This window comes from Melanotaenia boesemani, chromosome 6 (assembly GCF_017639745.1).
Source record: "Melanotaenia boesemani isolate fMelBoe1 chromosome 6, fMelBoe1.pri, whole genome shotgun sequence".
NCBI classification, from domain to species: domain Eukaryota; kingdom Metazoa; phylum Chordata; class Actinopteri; order Atheriniformes; family Melanotaeniidae; genus Melanotaenia; species Melanotaenia boesemani.
Genome location: NC_055687.1, coordinates 14,950,614 through 14,973,608, shown reverse-complemented (window position 1 = coordinate 14,973,608; position 22,995 = coordinate 14,950,614). Strand labels below are relative to the sequence as shown.

The following is a 22,995-nucleotide window of genomic DNA, read 5'->3' as shown; positions in this document are numbered from 1 at the left end:
CAAAAGCATATAGCTCACCTGCATTGATTCTCATATGAACTTAGACATCCATTCTTAATCAAATAAATTCAAGTGGCCCACTCTTTTCTGCTATAACAGCTTCAACTCTTCTTAGGTGTGTGTTTATAGCAATTTTCTGGACCACAGAAGCACATTTGTGAGGTCAGACACTGATGTTGGATGAGAAGGCCTGGTTCTCAGCCGCCGCTCTAATTCATCCCAAAGGTGTTCTATCACGTTGAGGTCAGGACTCTGTGCAGGTCAGTCAAGTTCATCCACACCAAACTCATTCTTCCATGTCTTTATGGACTTTGCTTTTTGCACTGGTGCACAGTCATGTTGGAACAGGAAAGGGTCATTCCCAAACTGTTCCCACAAAGTTGGGAGCATGGAATTGTCCACAATCTCTTGGTAGCATTCAGGGTTCCTTTCACTGGAACTAAGGGGCCAAACCCAGCTCCTGAAAAAAAACCCAAACCATAATACCCCCTCCACCAAACTTCACTCTTGGCACAATGCAGTCAGACAAGTACCGTTCCCCTGGCAACCACCACACCCAGACTCTTCCATCAGATGGCCAGATGGTGAAGCGTGATTTGTCACTCCAGAGAACACGTCTCCACTAATTCAGAGTCAAGTGGGGGCGTTCGCTACACCACTGCATCCAACGTTTGCATTGCTTTTGGTGATGTATGGCTTGGATGTAGCTCCTCGGCTGTGAAAACCCAATCCATGAAGCTCTCTTAGCACTGTTCTTAAACTGATCTGAAGGCCACATGAGGTTTGGAGATCTGTAGCAATCAGCTGCTGAAAGTTGCGGGCATTTGTGCACTATGCGCCTCAGTATCTGCCGACCCCGCTCAGTCATTTCATGGGGCCTACCATTTCGTGGCTGTCGTTCTTAATCGCTTCCACTTTGTTATGATACCACTGACAGCTGACTGTGGAACATTTAGGAGTGAGGAAATTTCAGACTGGACTTGTTGCACAGGTGGCATCCTATCGCAGAACCACGCTGGAATTCACTGAGCTTCTGAGGGCGACCCCTTCTTTCACAAATGTTTGTAGAAACAGTCTGCATGCCTCTGTGCTTGATTTTTATACACCTGTGGCCATAGAAGTGATTGGAACACCTGATTTCAGTTATTTGGACAGGTGAGTGAATACTTTTGGCAATATATTGTATGTAGGAGAGCATCCAAAACTAGCAGAACAATGGCCCTTAAGGACTGGAGATTATGATCCCTGCAGGCTGAGATCTTATAGAAAGACATAAAAAATTAATAGAAAGCAACCATAGCATCCATCTTGCACCCTGTCTCTTCTCTGAGCTCTGCAGCCAGTAACCATCAGTCTAATGTTGACTCGTCTTATCTCTTGCTATCACTTTTTCTATTCCTCTCTTCCTCCAGTGATGTCCTCTTGTATTCTTTCCTGAATTAGGAATGGTTTGTTTTAAAAATGGCCATTGTGTTAATATCTGATTGTTGTCGTGTGATGCGTTGCTCTAAGTGAAAAGCACTTGTAACATGATGCCCTGGGTTAGAACAAAAATTTGGGAAATATGCTTCTCTGCCTCGGGACACTGAAGGGAAATGACAGCTCCAGGAAAGTGCAAAATGACTGTTAGTATAAAAACTGGTCAGAGGCTAATAAATTACACTAATAACTGCAATATTAGCAACAAATAATCTATTTAAACTTTATTTCTGTTTTGATATAAAAAAACAACCTGCACTGATAAATATGAAAAGAAACCACATCATAAATATGTTACTTCAGTTTAAAGAAATAGCATTTATTAATACACAAGCAGTCCAATGTTGTTTTACAGAACTGCCCTCTGCTTCAGCTGAAACATCTCTTTTTAAGCCCCTATCTGCAGCATTAGAAGCCTTTTATCACCTTCCAGCTATCATTAATCCAACAACATGGCATCAATCATGCATTTGTAGTTAACCGTTGTGCTCTCTCTTCTCTGTAGCCTTTGAGAAGCTGGTTGATGAGAGTCAGTTCGTTCTCTTTTTTAGCAGGATAAAGAGGTGGAAAGGGATTGCCTTTGTACTCCAGGACGGCCATCTTGGCTCTATCTAGATTCTCTCTGTTAGGAATGCGTGCCATCCGCGTGTAGCCACTTGACTGACTCTCAAACCGTGGAGCGAGGACCTTAAAGAGCTTTGGAACCAGGTCCTTTTCCTGGAGAGAAGAAGCAGATTTTAAAAAACAAACAAAAGAAAAAAAACAACTAAACTTCAAATCAATTTCTTTCACAGAGCTGCACAGTTTGTAACTGCACAAGGATGAAAAGAGCTGCAGAGACATACCGTCAGCCAAAAACTGGCCATTTTCATCGCCTTCTCATCAGTGTCTCCTTTTTTGGCATAGTCAACCAGCTGGAATGATGAAACAAAAACAGAGAATCGTTGTGAGTCCAAGAAATTTTGGAAATCTCAAAGTGGAAAATTGTTAACTCTCTACATGTGAAATTAATGAGGGAGTTAAGCTTTTTGGGCACAGCAGCAAAACAACATGAAGCTATCATGCAGTTTAGTATAGTGGTTTTCACAGCAGGTCCAGGAATACTGGAGCTTCCTGGAGGAAATCTAAAGTGATCTGCAGAATGACAATCACTGACTGTCTGCACTGTTAAATTTATGACAAAGACTTAACTAATCAGGACCAAAACACACGACACAGACAGTACAGAGTATTAATACCTACTAACAAATGCAATCAATACACAATATTCTTCTTTTCTTTCCAATCATTTCATTATTCTTATTAATAGTTGATGCTGCTATTTATTTGACTTATAATTGATAATGCTGCTAACTGAATGCCTGCTGCCAAACTCAGTTGTATTGTGACATAAAGAATCTTAAATCCTAAAACTGGGGCACCTCTACGCTTGAGTGTGCGTCTCATGTCCTCACAACAGGGGGATGGATAGAAATCCGATCTGGGCTGTTTAATGTATGTCTCCGCCCTTGTATCTTTCCACTGAACCCGTCAACAATTAAGAAGTTCTGACAAGAAAATATACATATATGTCAGATTTAAAACCAAATTATAAATTTAAGAGAACTGCCTGGAGACAGAATTTTATGAAGACACAGAAAGGGACACAGGCAAGGACATGGATTTCAGCAGCACTCAAGGTATAAAAGCAGAGGGATTGAGTGAGACAGAAAACCAACTAATAGTCCCTATGAATGATCTGCGCAGAGCTCCTGTGTGGAGATGAGACAACCATACAGAAGGATCACTGATGCAGCCCTCCATCAGTCAGTTATTTCCAGTGGGAATATGCCAAAAGGCACCTGAGTGACTTTCAAACCACAACAAGCAAAATCTTCTGATCTCATAAGACAGTAGCATAAATATAGTTCCAAGTGTGCAACATCTCATTAATACCATCCCTGCAGTTCAACACCGTGACATCAGTGTCATTCTGTGTGGAGAAAGTGAACAGTAGGGACTCTAAGATGCCTTAACAGAAGACGAAAACACAAATGCTGAAAAAAAAACTGATTAGTCTAGATCAGTGGCTCCCAACCTTTTTTCCTCTGGGATCCCGTTCATCCATATACTAAAATGCCCCTGCCCCACCCCATGCTGAAACAATGCTTGGTTTTATACTTTCAAAAGTGCAAGTCACACCAATATATTCTGGTTGAGTCCTGTCCTTTGATAAAGCCAAAGTTGAATGAAGAACATAGCCTTACTCTTTTCGTTAAAATAGGGAAAATTTGTGGACATTAATCACTATGACTCTAGTGTTCAAAGTCTCAGGGAACCACTGGTCAAGAGGGAACACAGTTTTCAACGATCTGGGGTTGGGGTAATGATTTAAATCCTAATGAGACATCAAAGTGAAGCATTGACTTCAATAAAGCTCAAGAAAGTCTTGGGGGACCCCAGCCAGTCTGGAAGTAAACCAAATGATGGGTGTCTGGAGAAACGGGGAAACGGCAATACACTGCCCCCCAAATGTCTAAATCATTTGATCGATACCTTCACAGCAACATTTTATGTCACTTACATTTATATTTTTTCACATGGCTGAAACATACCTGGTCTACATATACATTAACTTCTAGCTAGCTTACAGCATCCCCGGGTCGTCCTCACCTTTTCGGCGTAGAAGCGGACTTCGTCTGCTCTGGCTAATGTTGTTTCTATCCTCTCATGTCGAACAAGTCCTGTCAAAATGTTTCGTAGCATGTTGATTCGAGACTGTGGGCCCAGACCCATCCTCCGGGCCATCCGGCCATGAGAGATCAACATTGACAATGTAAGGCGCATTTTGTCACGTCGAGTCACCTATCAGTGTCCGATGTTAACAAACAATAACAAAAAGACACACAACTCTAACAGTGCGATCTTGTTATACTGCCCTTTGTAGATAAAATAGAAGAAACACCGCAATGAAATAACTCAATTTGAGCTCAGTTATATCAACGATAAGTTGGCTGGGTTTGACATTGGTTGTGCATCGTTAAAAATGTCCGACTCAGTCATGGAACCAGGAAGTCACAGTTCCGCTAAGCTCAACACTGAAAGAAATCCTGAAAACTAAACATTGTATCTTTCTGTTTCTTTAATAATAATAATAATAATAATAATAATAATAATAATAATAATAATAATAATAAATATAAAATGTATACACTCAGAAAATCTAAATGCCTCAGGTGAAAATTTTGCTCAATATATATATTTTTAAATGTTGCTATTCTGTTATAATTCTGTCATAATTTTTTTTATCATGGCTGTCAATTATTTTAGACTTTTAATTATAAAATGTCATTGTAGAAGTAGTTATTATTTTACTTATTATATTCTTTGTATAGCTTTATCAAACAATAAGTCATTAAATATATAAAAGAGAAAAATATACAATACAAAAAAAAATAAATAAAAAAAAATAAAACGCTAGCTGGAAGTATTGAAATTGCTATAGCAGAGGACACTTGTTTGTCCTTGGTAAGAAGCCATGGTGCTCTGCAGCCAGTCTGTAAAGATGCAGGTCTGATTGAAGACAAACTGGAAAATGCATATTGTGAGCTATGTCAGCTTGGGCTGTGAGAATATGTATGAGTCATAAAAGGGAAAGAAATACTATTTTTATTTTCTACCTTGGCATAAACACCAGGGTGGTTTTTCTCTGCACATCCAAAACCCCAGGACACAACTCCCTGCAGTTTTCCATTGCACACAACTGGACCACCAGAGTCACCCTATCAGTGAAATGTTGAACCAAGAAGTCTCCCCTGCGTTTTGCTGAAAGAGAGGAGGGAAATGGGAGAGATGGAGAGGGAATGATCATCTGGATGAAATATGTGTCACACTCACGATTTATAGCAGTGAGCAGCCGACACAACCAAGTATTCACTGACCAGGGAGCCACCACAGAAGTGATAACCAGAGTTCAGAGACACCTGATGGGGCTGAGAATGAAATGTGCACTCTTGGCCTCCAACAATTTTATCATCTTCTGTGGCAGCTGAAAAAAGTAATCATATATCTATAAACAGGGAGAAGCATCTACACAAACAGTCCATGTGTTTGTTTCTATTTGGTGTTTTCTGGGTCATTGATTTTCTGAATAACAGGCATAGTGTTTCCACCCGTTAAGACATTCTGACATTATTTCAAACTATTGATGCTTTCAGATATTCATACTTACACACAGCCCCGAGGAGCAGAACACATACCAAAAGTCTCATGATTACTTGATGACTAATGGAGCTCCAAGGTTTTCTCTGAACAGGTGCAACGTTTTTATTGACTGCTTTACATATCATTCATGGCCAATCAAAAGCCCTTTGAGAAAGTGAAAAGGGAAACCTTTTACCATTTTTACTATTTGTCCTTCCAAAACAGAACTTCACAGTCTCAAAGACAGCCGTCTTCCTTATTTTTTTCCACTAAAATTCACCTTGAAATGAATGTTGGCTGATCTAAAGAATATTCAGTCCATGTTGTAATAAGTTAGATGACCTTGAGTGGATACAGTGCCAGGTTAAGCCTCTCTCACAGACTCCAGGAAATGCTCTTCTGTGTAGAGCAGTCACCTGAAATGTGAATACAAGCAGCTGTTTTCTGTTGTACCCATTTTAAAACAGGTCTGTAAGGTAATGAGAATGGAATAAAATGGTGGTTGATGAAGCAATATAAAGACAATCATATGACTTTTAATGAATGTTAATGCAAAAACAGCCATAAATTGTTAATAGCGGGTCACATATTTTAATTTCTTAACCTTTTAATGTCCGACTCAAGAAATAATGGTCAGAAAATTTGATACATTAATCAGAAGTCCTTATTTGGCCCTTTAACAAAATGTCAAAAATCTCAATACAGAAAAAAAAAACATTATACACAATATTTTACACTGTGACGTGTCATAAATATTCCAAGCAAGGGTTTTGAGCAGTTTTTACCACATGGTGATGCAAGTGTCAGAAACTGTATATTTCAAATATTGTACACACGGAATTGAAGGCTTCATTTAGAATTTAAAAAATGCTGTCTTGGTTGAGTTTGTGAGATTTTTTAACAGGTTTTTAGGACAGCTTGCAGTGTTTTGTCATGTTTGTTTAAAAAAATACTACTGAACTTTTCACTACTGAAGATTTGATGCAATCCGTTGGTTTCTTTATCTAGGCTTTTATTTTTTATGATTTGGCTTGTATGAACACTGATTGGATCACAATGAACTGGCTTGAATTGACTTTGTCCGTAAAGAGCCCCAGGATGACTTTGATTTTAATTGTTAATTAAGCAATTGACAATGTTAAGTAAAAGCTTTGGTGCCAACTAATAAAGACTTTACTAATGAAGTCTCTTCTCTGAGCTCTCCGGCCACCAAAAGGCAGTCTGACGTTGACTCGTCTTATTACTTGGTCTTTACAGTTGTGGAATATATATCTCAAATTAAAGCAAGATTATGTCACGATTCATGTAAAAAACAGTGTGTGGAAGGTGGTTTTATATATTTTAGCTTATGTTGTAATATCGTAAATATGAAAATGGCAATAATTTAAATAAAGTTAATGCACTTAATCTGGTTGGTTAATATTAGTGCAGCAGAACATTCAAATGCAACGACAAACTTAGTGATATCACTGGTTTGGACTATGTGCACTGTATAACTGCCATAATATATGAATCATCCCTCTTCAGTATAATGTGAGAAAACACAAACAAAACATGCGAAGAAACAAATGCAGGTTAAATTTTAAGATTTTATTGGTTTGCATGGAAACTGGTTGCACGTTATTCATGATTCTACAAGAAAAATCAGAGTTGAAACGATGAAAGAAATGCAGCAGAGCAAAATGGCTGTAGAAGAATCAGGCTTAGTTGCTGGCCATGGTGCTCTCCAGCCAGTCGTTGAAGATGCAGACCTGTGAATAGTGGCAGGAAAAAAGGCATGGTAAGTACAGACCGACAGCAGCATATATGATTTTATGATTTACTCTGTGATGCATTCAGGTGATAGTGCTGTATGGTTTTGCTTCACCTTGGCGTAGACACCAGGGTGGTCCTTCTCAGCGCATCCATAGCCCCAGGACACAATACCCTGCAGCTCACCGTTGCACACAACAGGGCCACCAGAGTCACCCTGACAACAAAACATAAGAAAACTTGTGATGATTTAACTTTTATATATTAGTGAACTTGAAAGCATGTGGTGCAATTGTGATAATATTGGCAATATTATGAAACTGCATCTGGTTAAGACAATGATTACTCCATATTTAACTTCCTACATACCTGGCAAGAGTCCTTGCCTCCCTCCAGGTATCCAACACAGATCATGGAATCAGTGATCATGCCAGGGTAGGCGTTGTTACAGTCCCTGTCAGACAGGATGGGGGCGTTCAGGCACTGCAGCCTGTCACCACTAACTGTTGGAGAGGAAAAACAGATTTAAAGAAAACTGGAATTATGTGATTGCAAAATGGAATAAATATGAAAGTAGTGTATGAATTATAACTCACCAGAGCTCATGGTGTTGCCCCAGCCAGCAATTCTGCACATGGTGCCAGCGGGAGCGCAGCCGGAGGGCAGAGCCACGGGCCTCACATACTGGTTGAGAGTGGCGGGCCTGCTCAGCTTGATCAGCATGACGTCATTGTCAATGTTGTAGGAGCTGTATCTGGGGTGGCGGATGACTTGGGAGGAGCTGATGAACTGCTCAGTTCCCTCGTTTACGGTGATGTCGTGCTCTCCCAGACGGACCTCCACACGGCTAAGGGATTGGGGCAAAAACACCAAAGAGAAAATGAAATATTAATGTACAGACACCTGGTAGGTAAATCACAGCTACAGCTTTGGAAAAACATGAAGAGAACACCCACGACTTGTAGCAGTGAGCAGCAGACACAACCCAGTTCTCATTGATCAGAGAACCACCGCAGAAGTGGTAGCCAGAGTTCAGAGACACAGTATGGGGCTCAGTGTTAGGCTGGCACTCAAACCCTCCGACGATCTTGTCGTCGTCAAGGGCAACTGAAAACATACATTAGCAACCAGTTAGTTTTTGTTGTTTCTTCTAGTGCAGCAAGGGTGAAACTTGTTATTTTGATTTAAAGTCAGCTGTCAACTGACAAGGGCAACTGAAATCACACAGACAGCTTAATAGTTATAAACTAAATAATCATTTTTACAGCAAAATTAGGAAACATGTGAAGGCAAATAGAAAGATGCTTACAAGCAGCTCCGATGAGCAGAACAAAGACCAGAGACCTCATGGTTGCTAAGTGATCCTGTTGATGAGAGGACTTCACCTGCAGCCCTGGTTTATATTGGAAGGTAGCTCCCAGTTTTCCAGCTGAAAACAACTCCCGTTGTTATCTTTGACCAATCAGTGTCCTGGAAAAACGTTATGAACGTTGGAAAGGTAAATATTGATGGGGTGAGGGTTGGTCTAAAGTAGCGGATCAAACAGTGAAATCAAATTATATACAAACCTCTAGAAAATAATTGCATGTGTAAAAATAGGTAATACTTACATGTATATGTATTTTTTTAAAATCCCTCTGGAAGGCAACAATTCATATGGGACAAACACACTGATCTGTTATTACATGGTGACCATAGATATAGTAGAAAAAAAGCCTTTATATGTGTGTCCAGTGTAGCGGATATTATGCATCAAAAGGCAGCCTTTCTTTCTTGCTTGCTTGCTTTAATTGAAGTTTCATGTACATCATATCTGTTCATGCGGCTGAATGCAGTTTGGTGACTTGGCCTTAAGTAAAGACATGCTGTGAAATTTCCATCTGTTCCAGCCATATTAGGTTGAATATTATTAGACTGCTGGAGTTAAGGGTGAGACTCTTGTGGATAATCCACCACTTCGGCTGGACAATATCTAACTATATCAATGTTGGTGTTTTTAGTTGACTGGCAACTATTGGAGCTTCCCACCTTAAATAAATATAAAACAAAGAGTTAGGTGAACTGCCAGAAATGCATTTAAACCATGAAGTCGCTGATCATCATTCTGTTTGATGCAGCTGCTTAGAAGAGGGATACAGTTCTTACAGAAAAGGTTACCTTATGTACATTTTGCAAACAACCATCCTTTTTTTTCTTACTTCTGTCTCTCACAGTTGTTTTGAGTTTTACTTGGGAGATGATCACAATGGAATCTCTGAAGGCGTTCAGCAGTTCATTAATGCATCATTCAAGACCAATCCTGTAATTGCTATACCCTTAAGAAATACCTCATGCTGCTCAGGCTGAGTGAGTGAGTGAGCCAACCACCCTCAGCCAGTACATGCAGGCTGTGGCTCTGCCCTCCAGCTGTGCCCCAGCTGGGACCACATGCATAGTTTCTGGCTGTTGCAACACTAAGATCAAATAAGATCTCTAAGAAGCAAAGCTAAACTTCCGAAGCTGTCTTTAAATGCTCATTTAACAGAGAATGTGCTTTCCATTGTTGATAGACTGTACAGAGTTCTGTGCAGTAAAAGGGTGATTGACATCACTGTGTTTATAATCTCAAAACCTTTATGGAGGCAAGGATTTCTGTGAGATGTGTACCTCTGCTTTTCCAACATCATTTATTCAAACCAGACATATTTTTTTATGTCTATGTAATTCAAATTCAAACAGATTTTGATGGTTTGAATATAATGAAATCATAGCAAAGATTCAGAGTGTATAAGTAGAGATTTAGTGTAAGTAATAATTCTTTGTCGGGCTGACTCTGGTGATGTTGTTACGCTCAACAGAGAGCTGCAAGGTGTTGTGTCCCAGAGCGATGTAAGTGCTGAGGGTAACTATCCTTGAGTATACGCCAAGGTGACATTTCACTGATTTAACAGGGGAAAAAAGTGCTGCACTTCTTAGTGGAGTGACACTGCAACAAACTGACTGATGTCTTTCTATTTTCAGGTGTGTGCTGACTGGGTGGCTGCACAGCACAAAGGCAAGCTATTAACTCCACCTCTCAAGTTCTACACTAGCCTGACAGCACCAGCTATCAGCTAATAAGATATCAACTTTTCTTTTTTTTTTTCTTTTGCACAAGAGAAGTGTCTGAAAGAAATTATTATGTTATTTCCTTTCAATTATGATATTATAATAACCATAATAATATTAATAATAATAATAATAATATATATATATTAGGGCTGTTTATAGAATAATGCCCACTTTTTAATTTATACAAAACACATACTTAAAAAAAGAAATAAAAAAAAGAAATCAAACATGCAAACAACTGTAAAATAAAATAAGGCTAATATAGCCTCTCGCAGCTATCTGCCAAAGCACTCTTCATTTTAATCCATCACAACAAGCAATGTATTATACGTAACCATGAGACTTTGGACATAGAAAGTCAACCAATTACATGGATTCTAACCCAAACCATGTAAAAATGTATAACTCTTAATCATAAACAGCAGCGAGTGGAAAAAAAGTAGTAAAGTATAGTAAAAGCAATAGAAGTAGATAAGTGAAAGGACTGCAGAAAATATTTCAGAGGAAGAACCAGAAGCCTGTCAAATTGCTAATTTTTGACAACGGACCAACATAGCCAGTGTATTTCATGATTTATCATGAGATCCCTTTCATTTGCAGGCCATTATGACTTAAAGCTTCATCTAAAAAAAGTCCTCTAAACCCTGTGGGCTTGAGTCTTGAAAATGATTGGACATGTACATCAAGGCTTGAAAGGTTGCAGCACACATACGCCTCTAATCGTGAAAGATTTTAATTAGTTAATTCATTGACTGGGTTGAAGAATAATCTTCAATAGGCTCAGCAATTTCAGAGTAACTGATTCTTGTTCAGCTTGTATTGTTATCATTGAATGATGGGATGTTTGGTTAGCGTTGGACATTTGCATGGTATTAGTAAATGAAAAAAGGTAACAATCAGTTCTCCAAAAAACAACCACAGTCATTCAGCAATTTGCTGACTCTGAGCTTTAACACCCAGTGGGCCTTTCTACATAAATCATGCATTATTTTCAGAAAGATACAATAAACTTTGAATCTTGAAGGCAGGGCTTTACTTACAAGTTTTTTTTTCATTGTTTGTTTTCTGCCTATTGCTGTACAGAACAGTAAAGATAGGAAAGTATAAGGAGAGAAAGAAATGGAATGACAAATGGTAAAGGTCAGGTAGGCCAGGAGTCAAACTGGTCCTCTTAGCATAGTGGTATGCAGCAGAATATTTCCATATGCAAGAAAGTACCCTCTTAGATAGCAGCAGTATCTACCTGGAAAAAAAGCTGCAGGTAACAGCTGCTGGAAAACACACAGTTGTAAGATACTGTGTTCAAACAGATCTAAATATAGAGCTATGTACCTGTGTAATCTGCCAAAATGTGAGCATTGACACAAAATCTTTTCTGAAATTAAATAAAATAGAAAATAAGGAGTGGTAATTCTATGATAATTAAAGACGATGGTGTAAAAAGTCCATTGTATATGTTGAACTCTAGAATTTTATTATAGAATATAACACCGTACACTATTACTATTACACAGTTAATACGTTGTAAACAATCAGAATAAAAAATTTTGCATTCAATGAGCATGAGCATTCAATAGACAGAAGCAAGTCATGCAAGAAATGAAGATTTTGTGGTCCTGTTTAATGCTATAAAGAAATAAATAACAAATTGTTTGCAGGTAATGACAATGCAAAAAAAAAAAAAAAAAAAAAAGAAAGAAAAACAACATTAAAAAACCAAAGTAAAACAGATTAATACTTTGCCAAATACGTTTTAGAACTTGTTGACAAAGCCATTCATATCTAATCTCAGAAACAGATCACCTGCTTCCAACACCTGCTGCAGAGACTGGTCCTTAGCTGACCAATGAGGATGCTCAGAGAGTTAGGGCAGCTCTTCCCTGTGGGTATAAATTGCGACTTCAGGTGAAGTCCTCTCATCAACAGGATCACTTAGCAACCATGAGGTCTCTGGTCTTTGTTCTGCTCATCGGAGCTGCTTGTGAGTGTCAAAATCTCATTGTCAACACAATATACTTTGACAGCTGACTGTAAATCAAAATAACAAGTTTCACCCTTGCTGCACTAGAAAAAACAACAAAAACTAACTGGTTGCTAATGTATGTTTTCAGTTGCCCTTGACGACGACAAGATCGTCGGAGGGTTTGAGTGCCAGCCTAACACTGAGCCCCATACTGTGTCTCTGAACTCTGGCTACCACTTCTGCGGTGGTTCTCTGATCAATGAGAACTGGGTTGTGTCTGCTGCTCACTGCTACAAGTCGTGGGTGTTCTCTTCATGTTTTTCCAAAGCTGTAGCTGTGATTTACCTACCAGGTGTCTGTACATTAATATTTCATTTTCTCTTTGGTGTTTTTGCCCCAATCCCTTAGCCGTGTGGAGGTCCGTCTGGGAGAGCACGACATCACCGTAAACGAGGGAACTGAGCAGTTCATCAGCTCCTCCCAAGTCATCCGCCACCCCAGATACAGCTCCTACAACATTGACAATGACGTCATGCTGATCAAGCTGAGCAGGCCCGCCACTCTCAACCAGTATGTGAGGCCCGTGGCTCTGCCCTCCGGCTGCGCTGCCGCTGGCACCATGTGCAGAATTGCTGGCTGGGGCAACACCATGAGCTCTGGTGAGTTATAATTCATACACTACTTTCATATTTATTCCATTTTGCAATCACATAATTCCAGTTTTCTTTAAATCTGTTTTTCCTCTCCAACAGTTAGTGGTGACAGGCTGCAGTGCCTGAACGCCCCCATCCTGTCTGACAGGGACTGTAACAACGCCTACCCTGGCATGATCACTGATTCCATGATCTGTGTTGGATACCTGGAGGGAGGCAAGGACTCTTGCCAGGTATGTAGGAAGTTAAATATGGAGCAATCATTGTCTTAACCAGATGCAGTTTCATAATATTGCCAATATTATCACAACTGCACCACATGCTTTCAAGTTCACTAATATATAAAAGTTAAATCATCACAAGTTTTCTTATGTTTTGTTGTCAGGGTGACTCTGGTGGCCCTGTTGTGTGCAACGGTGAGCTGCAGGGTATTGTGTCCTGGGGCTATGGATGCGCTGAGAAGGACCACCCTGGTGTCTACGCCAAGGTAACTTTCAAACTTTCAATCCAGCTAAAATCTGATGACTTGAACAGATTACCTGCTCTAACACTGGTCTTCCTCATTTTTAGGTCTGCATCTTCAACGACTGGCTGGAGAGCACCATGGCCAGCTACTAAGTGATCCAGTCAAAGAAGTTCAATGAAGCAGCTCAACATCACTTGCTATTTATCTTCCATCAGATGTACTGAACAGAATTGCAAATATATCTTTGAAAGCAGTTTCTTTGGTTCATTTCTTTCTTTTACCCCGAATATTCTGCAAAAATGTATAGCTGATTTTACTAGTTTTTTTCTTCCTAATTCAGAGTTGATTGTTAGGTTCAAAAAAAGACCCCACCCGCAGATAAATCATAATTCTTTTACCTCAGACATATAACACACAGATATTTTTTGAATAGCTATATATAAATGTATCCAGCACCAATAACCATAAAAGGTAAGATGAACATGGATATGCCAATTTCATCTTAGCACGCTGGGATGAAAACAGATCTCTTTTCCCCATAAACCTCTTTATATGTGAAAGCCTGAAAGAATCACAAAGCTATTAAGAAAAGATTATTTTTTTTAAATTTTGGTTTTTGGATGGACTAAACATACTCACTTCTATAAATGTCTCACCTGGAACAAGAAGGTCTTACATCTGGACAATCTTACACAGCTTAAGCAGGAAGAAAGAAGATTAATTTGTAATATCTAATAAGGATTGTCTTAAATAACTGGTTGGGGAGTGTGTGCAGTAAAATGTGAATTAAAAAAGTAATAAGTGTCATGGGAAGCATTTCTGCTTCAACCCAAAATTTAAAATACAGAGAATGATATAACAATAACACTGGAAGACAATAGAAGGACCCACTACAACCCACACTATATAAATGTATGAACTAGTCTCATAGAAGCATGCACACACAAACAGAGTGTGTAGCCTGTAGGAAAATCAGAGCACAAACAACTGTTCTACATTTAGTATATTTTCAGGAATGAACATTTGATTTATTAAAACTATTAGTGGTTCAATCAGAATCAAAACTCTGATTCATTCATCCATCCACTTACTCCAATGCAGGGTTGTAGAGGGCTGGAGCCCATCCCAAGTGTTAGGGGAAGAGGCAGGGTACGCGCACACTCATAGAAATTATTTAGAAACACCAACCAACATAACATCCATGTTTGTGGACTCTCTCAGGAGCACCTGTAGAAAACTCACGCATGCACAAGGAGAACCCGCAGAGAAGCTCTATGAAACATTGCTGCTAACCACCACATCACTGTGCAGACCCCAAACAGAAGTGTGCCACATATTTACAGTGTGGATAATCATTAAGTTTGAAAGTTTGGTTCTTCTTTGTTGAATCTTCTCCCACATCTGCAACATTTTAAAAATGTCCTTTTGATTTCTTTAGAAAACCTTTTAATAAATTTTGTGTATGGCTCAAAAGATCTGAAGATGGCCTCCAGCTATCTCTGCATTACACAGTAGAACAGTGGTTTCCAGTCTATTTTCCTTGAGGACCCCCTTCATGCTGAACCAAATTCAGGAACCCCAGGTTGGGAACCAATGCTGTAGAAAACACACAAGTCTCTAAAAGATGCATGTTCACTGTGAGTGCTGTCATTCAAATGAATTTCCCTCTACTTGAGTTTAAAAAAGCAATCTTTAAACCTTACATATTAGGTCTAATATATAAATGTATATATTTAAATAAATGTATTTATTAAAGACAAAAATAAAGGGATTTCTCTATTATATCATCTCTTTCTATACCTTATTATGAGTTATGACAGTTTGAATGTCGATGTATGATAAGCAACAGGTATACTGCAGTCTTTGCTGCTATGGACAACAGATGGGAGGAATTTCTATGATCATCCATCAAAACATTCAAACAAGATACCAACTATTGACAGCACATTTTCCACCAGCAGGTCTCCCAATTAGAAAGCAACTGTGAAAAGTAAAGCATTTCTATAGCTAAAGTGTTTTGAGCATTGTGATGTTTATTTTAACTGTGATTTTTTTTCTCAAATTATCATTCAGCTGCAAACTTAAAATGCAGCTTGTGCTTTATGAGTTACATTTTTTTTTATCTTCCATGAATTTTAAAGACAAAGAGCTATAAGATTCATCAGGCTTTGAGATTGATTTTCCTTCACTGCACTTTTTAGATAACCTCTAGATTAAAAGACTTTTAACAAAAGGGAAATGGGGTCATAGGATTTTACACAAAATGCAAAAACATACAGAAAAGTATGTCATCTTAAGTCGGATAAATTCTGAATGATAACACAGGTATCAGATATCAAAGAAGACCTTAACGTGTACTGAAAAACTTTTTGCCTTTATTAGATTTTCTGTTGAAGAAAGGACTTGTGACCAAGATTTCAGTACTGAATAGAGCTCAATGGATGAATTTCAGGCTTTTGTTGTGCTCTGACATTGATTAATGGGGTGCTGCAGCATATTTGTCCTTCCATTTCTGGTGTCTCCAGTATTTTGCGGTGAACAGACAGAAAATCAAAATGGGCCTTTGTTTATGTGCATCAGCAAAAGAAAAAAAAAAAAAAAAAAAATAGCAAGGCAAGAGAAAGAAAGAAAAATCTAAACATTTTCTTAGCATATTATGTATGACATATGAATACTAGATCTGAATTAAATTAAATACATTTCTTTATTCCCAGGGAGAAATTATAATGTCATTGTAGAACTTTTTTTTCATTGACTTCCAGCGCAAATTAGTGTTAGGTGATGATAAAAGTAAAAAAAAAGCCTCACATATAATGTATTTGGTTTCTATACTTTGCATATTTTACTCTTGTTAGTTTGGATTTTCTTTATGTGGTTCGTCTTTAAGTGGCTTAAATAACCAGTAACCACCTTGTCAGCAATTATAAGCACACCAATGCATGAAAATGTGGTATATTTTATTGATCATGCCCTTCAAAAATCACATCTCTTTTTCTCCCTCTTTTTTTGCCATTTCTCCTTGTGGCTCTCTATTAGCTGTCCTCCCAATGTTTTGTTTCCAACACTACCCATAACCACCTGCCATCTGTGTCCTATTTTAGTCTCTCTCTGGTCTCCCTTCTCACATGTACTTCTGTGATGGGGGATCACAGCCTAGCTGTATCTGGAAAGGGTCTCATTGATCCAGGGCAGCAGAGAACAGACTTTGGTGTAAACACCCGGGTAGTTGGGCTGAGCACAGCCATTTCCCCAAGAGACTATTCCCTGCAGCTCTCCATTACACACCAGAGGCCCACCAGAGTCGCCCTGTGCAGGAAAGTAAAAACAAAGGAATACCAAAGAGCTTATTTATTTCATCCTGTCATCCCATTGAGTTAGATTTTTTAAACATTAATACAAGCTATCTTAATTTCTCCTACAGTGTGTAACTGTATGATAAATACCTGACAAGCATCCTTGCCTCCCTCCAGATATCCAGCACAAACCATGCGCTCAGTGATCATGCCTGGATAGGAGTCTTCACACTCCTTGTTGGACAAGATAGGTACTTCCACACACTGAAGGTAAAATGGGTTGAACACTGCAGTTAAGAGCAAGAAAGAAAAACACATGTTTAATAAATGGATAATGATTTTGTTTTCTTAAGAAAACATCTCAGAACATGCCATTGCCACATTGCAGCTTTAACTGATTTCATACAATAGTGTTAACGCAGAGTGCCTATTAGGTATAAAAGGGTTTATGTAAGTCTTTAAATTTAAACATTTATATTATTCTGTACAAGAATCTTTGCCACATTATGGCAGAAAAACTGATGCAACTAAGCAAAGTTTTAAATTTATGAAAACAGTGGTATACTAGTAACACTTCTCTGCTTCTGTAATCTATTTGAACAGCATATCTCGTGTATTGGATGCAGTGTATGACTGTAGGATTGGCACTAGTTTTATCCATTTTTACAATAAAAATCCTTTGTGCACGTACATTAGTTCTTATAGCTGTATTTTTATACAGCTTGATGCTGATGTTTAGGAGGCAAAGTCTCCACTGAGTCACTTTTGCTCTGAACTGGGTTGTGCATTGTTTCATAACCCTGCTATTTTCTCAAAAGTGGAGCATCTCTTCACATATGCTGTGTGTGTTATTACGGGGATTTTCATCAGTCCTGCAACACACTGAATGCAGTGATTTTGTGTAGTAGGCCAACTGACAGATACTATGGTTTAATCATGGTGCATACACTGACTTATTGTTATTAATTAACTGAAGTGCTTACTGTTAACTTAAAGGGATCTGTATTTTATGGCAAATCTATATAACAAGGTAATATAACAATTCTACAGATAATCATTACATGTATGTTCTGTACAATAGAACTTAATTCCTATGGAAACCTAGTCAGAACAGATGCTAGTTTAAAAATGATTGTATACTAATTTCATTTCAGGTTTATGTTGCCATATGCTAATTTCTGTAGAAGCCAAAAATCTATTAAGTCATCATGTTTTGTTTCTCTAAGTGGCCTGAACATAATTATCTTTTTTTCTGTGCACCAAAAAAATATCCACTTCCCAATTTACAACCATGGACAGTGACATTATTTTCTGTATTTGTCAACAAATTTACTTATCCGTCTTTTAGCTGTTTTTTATTGTTAAGGTCATGTGAACCTCACCTTCATCAGTATAGATGTTCCCCCATCCAGACACCGTGCACATGTCCCCAGGTGTAGGACAGGCTTTGGGAAGAGGGACAGGCTTGACATACTCATTGACAGTGACAGGGTGTGCCAGTTTCATCAGCATGATGTCATAGTCCAGGGTCTTGTAATCATAACTCTCATGCCAGTAGATAGCATCCACTGACATGTACTGCTCTGTGCTCTCGTGCATCCAGATGTGGTTGTCTCCCAGGATTGCAATCTGTGAAAATGGGCTGAAAATGACACAAACAACAAATAATTGCATTTTTTTAACCATTTTTTAGGCTTCTTGAACAAAACAATATAGTACAAACTTTTGCCAGCAGTGGGCTGCAGAGATGATCCACTGGTCATTGATGAGGGAGCCACCACAGAAGTGGTAACCGATATTGAGGGACACCTGCCAGGGCTGAGAGTGAGCCTCACACTGGTAGCCTCCCACAATCTTGTCATCCATGGGAGCTGCAGCTGTGGTATCAAAGACAAACAAACTTCTTTTTAATAATCATGTTTTAAATTCTTCATTTATCCTAAAAAATGTGAACATACTGCAAATGGTCTGTACCTGCAGCACCCAGGATCATGAAAACAATCAGACCAATCATCATGGAGCTGACTTGAGCCTTCCTACAACCAGGGTGGATGTGAATGACCTGCTTCTCACTCCATTTATACTTCAACTTCTCTGTGACCACCTGTGCACCCCTCCTCTTCCCCACCTTCACACTTCCACCCTCCTCCAAACTTCTGTCCATTCCTCCTGCCCCAATCTTTATTTTCAACTCTTCACAGCTGTTATACACTATGAGTAGAAAAGTCGCATGTTGTATTTTTCCTTAGCCAGTCAAGCCAGTACAACGATATCCAATAAGCAAAGTATAATCTATTGAAACAAGCCCTGTTTGAATTGACTGTTATCTGACACAAAACAGAAAAACAGCATGCTCTGACTATTTTTGTACCACAGACGGTGTCTTTCTCACCTGTTTTGGCTTTTGCTCAAGGATGACTAAAAGCAGGGCAGTACAGCAGCACGTCTATGTTATATATTTTTCTTTTTAATTCATATGACCAAATATAAATATACACACATATGCATGCACATATGTTTGTTGCTGTTGTAATTTTGCAATTTTATCTCACCTGGAGAAGAGTAACTTAGACTGTTTTCATTGTTTGTAGGCTGTAGCTTGCCACTAATGAGTAACCCATGAGAGAACCATAACCAGGTTTTAAATGTGTGACGGCCTTGAGGAGGTGCAGATGATATACCCACAGGGGGTGTGATGTGGTGGGGCACAGGCTGGCAAATATGAAATTTGGAGCATGATAAGAGATGAGATTTGGGTTACCAAGATAAGAACCTGGTGAGAAGACACAGATGGGGTCAACAAAAACAGAAAAAAGGGAGGAGGGGGAACAGGCTGAGCACAGCAGGCCGGTGGGGTATAAATATGAGCCAGGGGGGTGTTCAGGTGTCTTCTCATCATTCAAAAGACACCATGAGACTGCTGGCTCTGCTGCTGATGGTTGGAGCTGCTGGTAAAGACACGGAAACACACACATGGAGGAAAACACACACATATACAAAACTGTGAATACACACAAAGCTATATATTTGGACTATAATGTCTCAGATAAAAAAAAAAGATGATGAGATGTTGGAGTTACAGATTAGTCTGAGCCATTGTTTATCTTTGCTGTGTCTGTGTGACAGTGGCAGTTCCCCGCGAAGATGGCAGGATCATTGGAGGGCAGGAGTGTGAGCCTCACTCTCGACCATACATGGCCTCCCTCAACTATGGCTACCACTACTGTGGTGGGGTACTCATCAACAAGCAGTGGGTGCTTTCTGTTGCTCACTGTTGGTACAAGTAAGTATACAACGACAAAGAAAATCAATAATTTCTTCCAGAAAACACAAGTTTTATGTAGCAAACAATTTTCTTTGTGAACCATTAATCTGGCCTGAATTCATAGAAGTTCCCAGTGAGATATAAATAAAGAGTGAAATACAACTGCAAAAGAACATGAGGGGAAGAGACGTATTGACTGGTTGACTGAATTACTAGGTAGGCAATAGAAATGTGAGTTTTTTTTCCTGCTTTCATGTTTCACTAGTGTATTTAATTCCTTTTCTCAGTCCCTATGCCATGCAGATCATGCTGGGAGAACATGATGTACGTGCATTTGAAGGAACAGAGCAGCTCATGAAGACTGACACCGTCATCTGGCACCCCAGGTGAGTGATAAAAGGATTCATCCGTTCTGTCTCTTACATTTTCACAGTTTAAAGAACACATCCTGCTATTTAGAGGTTTCCTGTTTCTCCAGTGAGCTTTTTTTGTACATGTCAAAGGTGAAAAAATGTACAAAGCTGAAAATCACCCACCATAGGAAGATATTCTCTCACAAATAAGACATGATTCTTGAGGTGCTTGAAATGTATTGTGTACAGTGATTCATTTTCCTCCCTCACACAGAAAGTCTACTTATCATGGCTAGTTTATTATACTTAAAATGAAGAATGAGCATATACCCAGCATTTTTAAACAAGGGTGTCACATTATTTTAGTCTGAAACACTGATGTGAGTTATTTAGCGCTGAATATCTAATGAAACTAAATGTTAGCCCGATACATGGATTTTCCAACAACATACAATTGCAAACTACAAACCAGATAGTAAATACATTAATGTTAAACAAAAGTAATTAAATAAATCTATTTCACAAAGTGCAACATTTATTTTTAATTATAAATAGCTACTGGCATAATTACAATTCATTAAAATATACATTAAAAAAAAAAAACAAACAAAAAACAACTACTTTTTTAGCAAGTCTGAACTTCTGTTAAGCTTTGAAAATACTTTAATGTCCTCTCCACATTAGAGATTGCACATCTACATGTTTTTTTTTTTTTTTTTTTTTTTGTTTTGCTGCCACCTGGGGGTTACATCAGAAATATCTGATGGAAGACATGTTTTTTGTTGCGTTGGCACTGTTTGTGTGTCCTTTAGTTTTGGGAAAGAGTTTAAAGTGGACACAGATTTGCACAGATTTTGGGACTTTGTTCTCTTTATTATGATCCCAGTTATAGCCATCATCAACTAACTTCCAGTCTGTCATCATTTAGTAAACATGTGGAGTTATCCACACAACATATCTATTCTTTGCTTTTTGGAGAAAGGCATATTTTCTCTGAGATGGAAAAGATGGCTGTATGTAGGGCCTGAGAGCAACAAAAACAAGTACCTGTATAAAGTTAGTTTCAGCCCTTATCTTAGTCACTGAAATATAATGCTGTGTCTGTCTCGTGTCAGCTGCCTGTCTCCCACTGATTTATTGATATTGAAGAACTGCATCAGTTTTATTCTGGCAGGGAAAATACTATGATGTGTTTATAATCAATGAAATATTGAGAAATTGTTTTTGTAATGGAAATCTGTGTTGGTTTGCCATGTAACCATGATAATTTCCTCACGCTGAACACCCCTGTTACAGCTGATGTTAAACAACAGAAATGGAGTGTACTCACTGACAAAAGGACTTGATTAGGAACATGAACCAGTTTATGATATTGCATAAAACACCCATACTTTGACCAATCAGAATAAGACAGAGGCTTAAATGAGGAGTTACCCACTGCTGTAAACTCCCTGCTGAACTTGATGAACTTGCACAGCTCTTTAACAACTATTTATTAAATGTACCTATTGAATCTAAGTATAGAAGCAGTAAAAGTCCAAATCTTATTTAATGTCCAGCTATGACTACCAAACCCTGGATTACGACATTATGTTGCTCAAGCTGTTCCATCCTGTGGAGGTGACTGAAGCAGTAGCACCAATCCCCTTGCCCACAGGGTGTCCAATGGGAGGCCTCCCTTGCTCTGTGTCTGGATGGGGGAACACTGCCATGGATGGTGAAGAAGGTGATTTAAATGAAAGAACAACATGCTGATTGCATGCATAAAAACACTTCAGTTTGTTTAAGCACCTCTGTGTCTTCCTTGCTTCAGTGAACATGCCCACCCGTCTTCAGTGTTTGGATGTGCCCATAGTGGATGACGAGGACTGTGAGAACGCCTATCCTGGCATGATCACACGCAGGATGGTGTGTGCTGGGTACATGGATGGAGGCAGAGATGCATGCAATGTGAGTCTTACTGAACAGGACCCAGAGTTCTTCATCTGTTGATTGTGTACTTGCTTATAATCTGTCTTTATATACTTGCCAGGGTGACTCTGGCAGCCCTCTGGTGTGTGTTGGAGAAGTCCACGGCCTGGTGTCATGGGGTCAGGGCTGTGCTCAGCCCGAATACCCTGGTGTCTATGTCAAAGTGTGTGAGTTCCTCTACTGGATTGAAGACACTCTGGCAGCCAATCCCTGAGAAATTACTATTTTCTCCATCTCCACTGATTAGTTGAACTTTTGACTATATGACATTATTTACTTGTATTTTCCAGAACTACCACACCCATCCAGCCCTTCTAAATCTTTAATATTCTGCCCCCTTTCCTTGGGCTTAATCTTCCTCGTACCATTACCCATTTTTGCAGACATATTTTAAGTCAACAGTTGTTCCTGAACATAAGAACAATAAATAAAACATCTTATAATTATTAATATTTCATTTGTTTGTTTGTAACTGGAGAAAGAAAAATGTACAAGGATATGTCAGTTACAAATTTATTTGCTTAATAC

General features: G+C 38.8%; 5 protein-coding genes across 5 annotated transcripts; 2 read left to right on the top strand and 3 right to left on the bottom strand.

The window, feature by feature from the left end:
* Positions 1 to 1,780: 1,780 nt before the first annotated feature.
* On the bottom strand, positions 1,781 to 4,527 carry mrpl17 (mitochondrial ribosomal protein L17). The gene is made up of 3 exons (XM_041989272.1): positions 4,132 to 4,527; positions 2,325 to 2,393; positions 1,781 to 2,196 (listed from the first exon to the last, which is right to left on the bottom strand). Exons 1-3 carry the CDS (start codon positions 4,303 to 4,305, stop codon positions 1,942 to 1,944), a joined length of 498 nt encoding a protein of 165 aa, XP_041845206.1. The 5' UTR covers positions 4,306 to 4,527; the 3' UTR covers positions 1,781 to 1,941.
* A 2,709-nt stretch (positions 4,528 to 7,236) lies between these two features.
* Positions 7,237 to 8,829, bottom strand: LOC121641952 (trypsin-1-like). Its single transcript, XM_041988366.1, has 6 exons — positions 8,723 to 8,829; positions 8,370 to 8,520; positions 8,010 to 8,260; positions 7,783 to 7,916; positions 7,529 to 7,630; positions 7,237 to 7,412 (listed from the first exon to the last, which is right to left on the bottom strand). The coding sequence occupies exons 1-6, from the start codon at positions 8,760 to 8,762 to the stop codon at positions 7,365 to 7,367; spliced, it is 726 nt and encodes a 241-aa protein (XP_041844300.1). The 5' UTR covers positions 8,763 to 8,829; the 3' UTR covers positions 7,237 to 7,364.
* Positions 8,830 to 12,407: 3,578 nt separating this feature from the next.
* LOC121641930 (trypsin-1-like) lies at positions 12,408 to 13,839 on the top strand. The gene is made up of 6 exons (XM_041988324.1): positions 12,408 to 12,484; positions 12,615 to 12,765; positions 12,875 to 13,125; positions 13,219 to 13,352; positions 13,505 to 13,606; positions 13,690 to 13,839. Exons 1-6 carry the CDS (start codon positions 12,445 to 12,447, stop codon positions 13,735 to 13,737), a joined length of 726 nt encoding a protein of 241 aa, XP_041844258.1. The 5' UTR covers positions 12,408 to 12,444; the 3' UTR covers positions 13,738 to 13,839.
* A 2,682-nt stretch (positions 13,840 to 16,521) lies between these two features.
* On the bottom strand, positions 16,522 to 19,057 carry LOC121642215 (trypsin-2-like). Its single transcript, XM_041988810.1, has 5 exons — positions 18,853 to 19,057; positions 18,602 to 18,755; positions 18,261 to 18,520; positions 17,029 to 17,165; positions 16,522 to 16,891 (listed from the first exon to the last, which is right to left on the bottom strand). Exons 1-5 carry the CDS (start codon positions 19,040 to 19,042, stop codon positions 16,739 to 16,741), a joined length of 894 nt encoding a protein of 297 aa, XP_041844744.1. The 5' UTR covers positions 19,043 to 19,057; the 3' UTR covers positions 16,522 to 16,738.
* Positions 19,058 to 19,760: 703 nt separating this feature from the next.
* LOC121642216 (trypsin-like) lies at positions 19,761 to 22,913 on the top strand. The gene is made up of 6 exons (XM_041988811.1): positions 19,761 to 19,829; positions 20,005 to 20,161; positions 20,431 to 20,529; positions 22,056 to 22,222; positions 22,310 to 22,446; positions 22,529 to 22,913. Exons 1-6 carry the CDS (start codon positions 19,790 to 19,792, stop codon positions 22,679 to 22,681), a joined length of 753 nt encoding a protein of 250 aa, XP_041844745.1. The 5' UTR covers positions 19,761 to 19,789; the 3' UTR covers positions 22,682 to 22,913.
* The last annotated feature ends 82 nt before the right edge of the window (positions 22,914 to 22,995 follow it).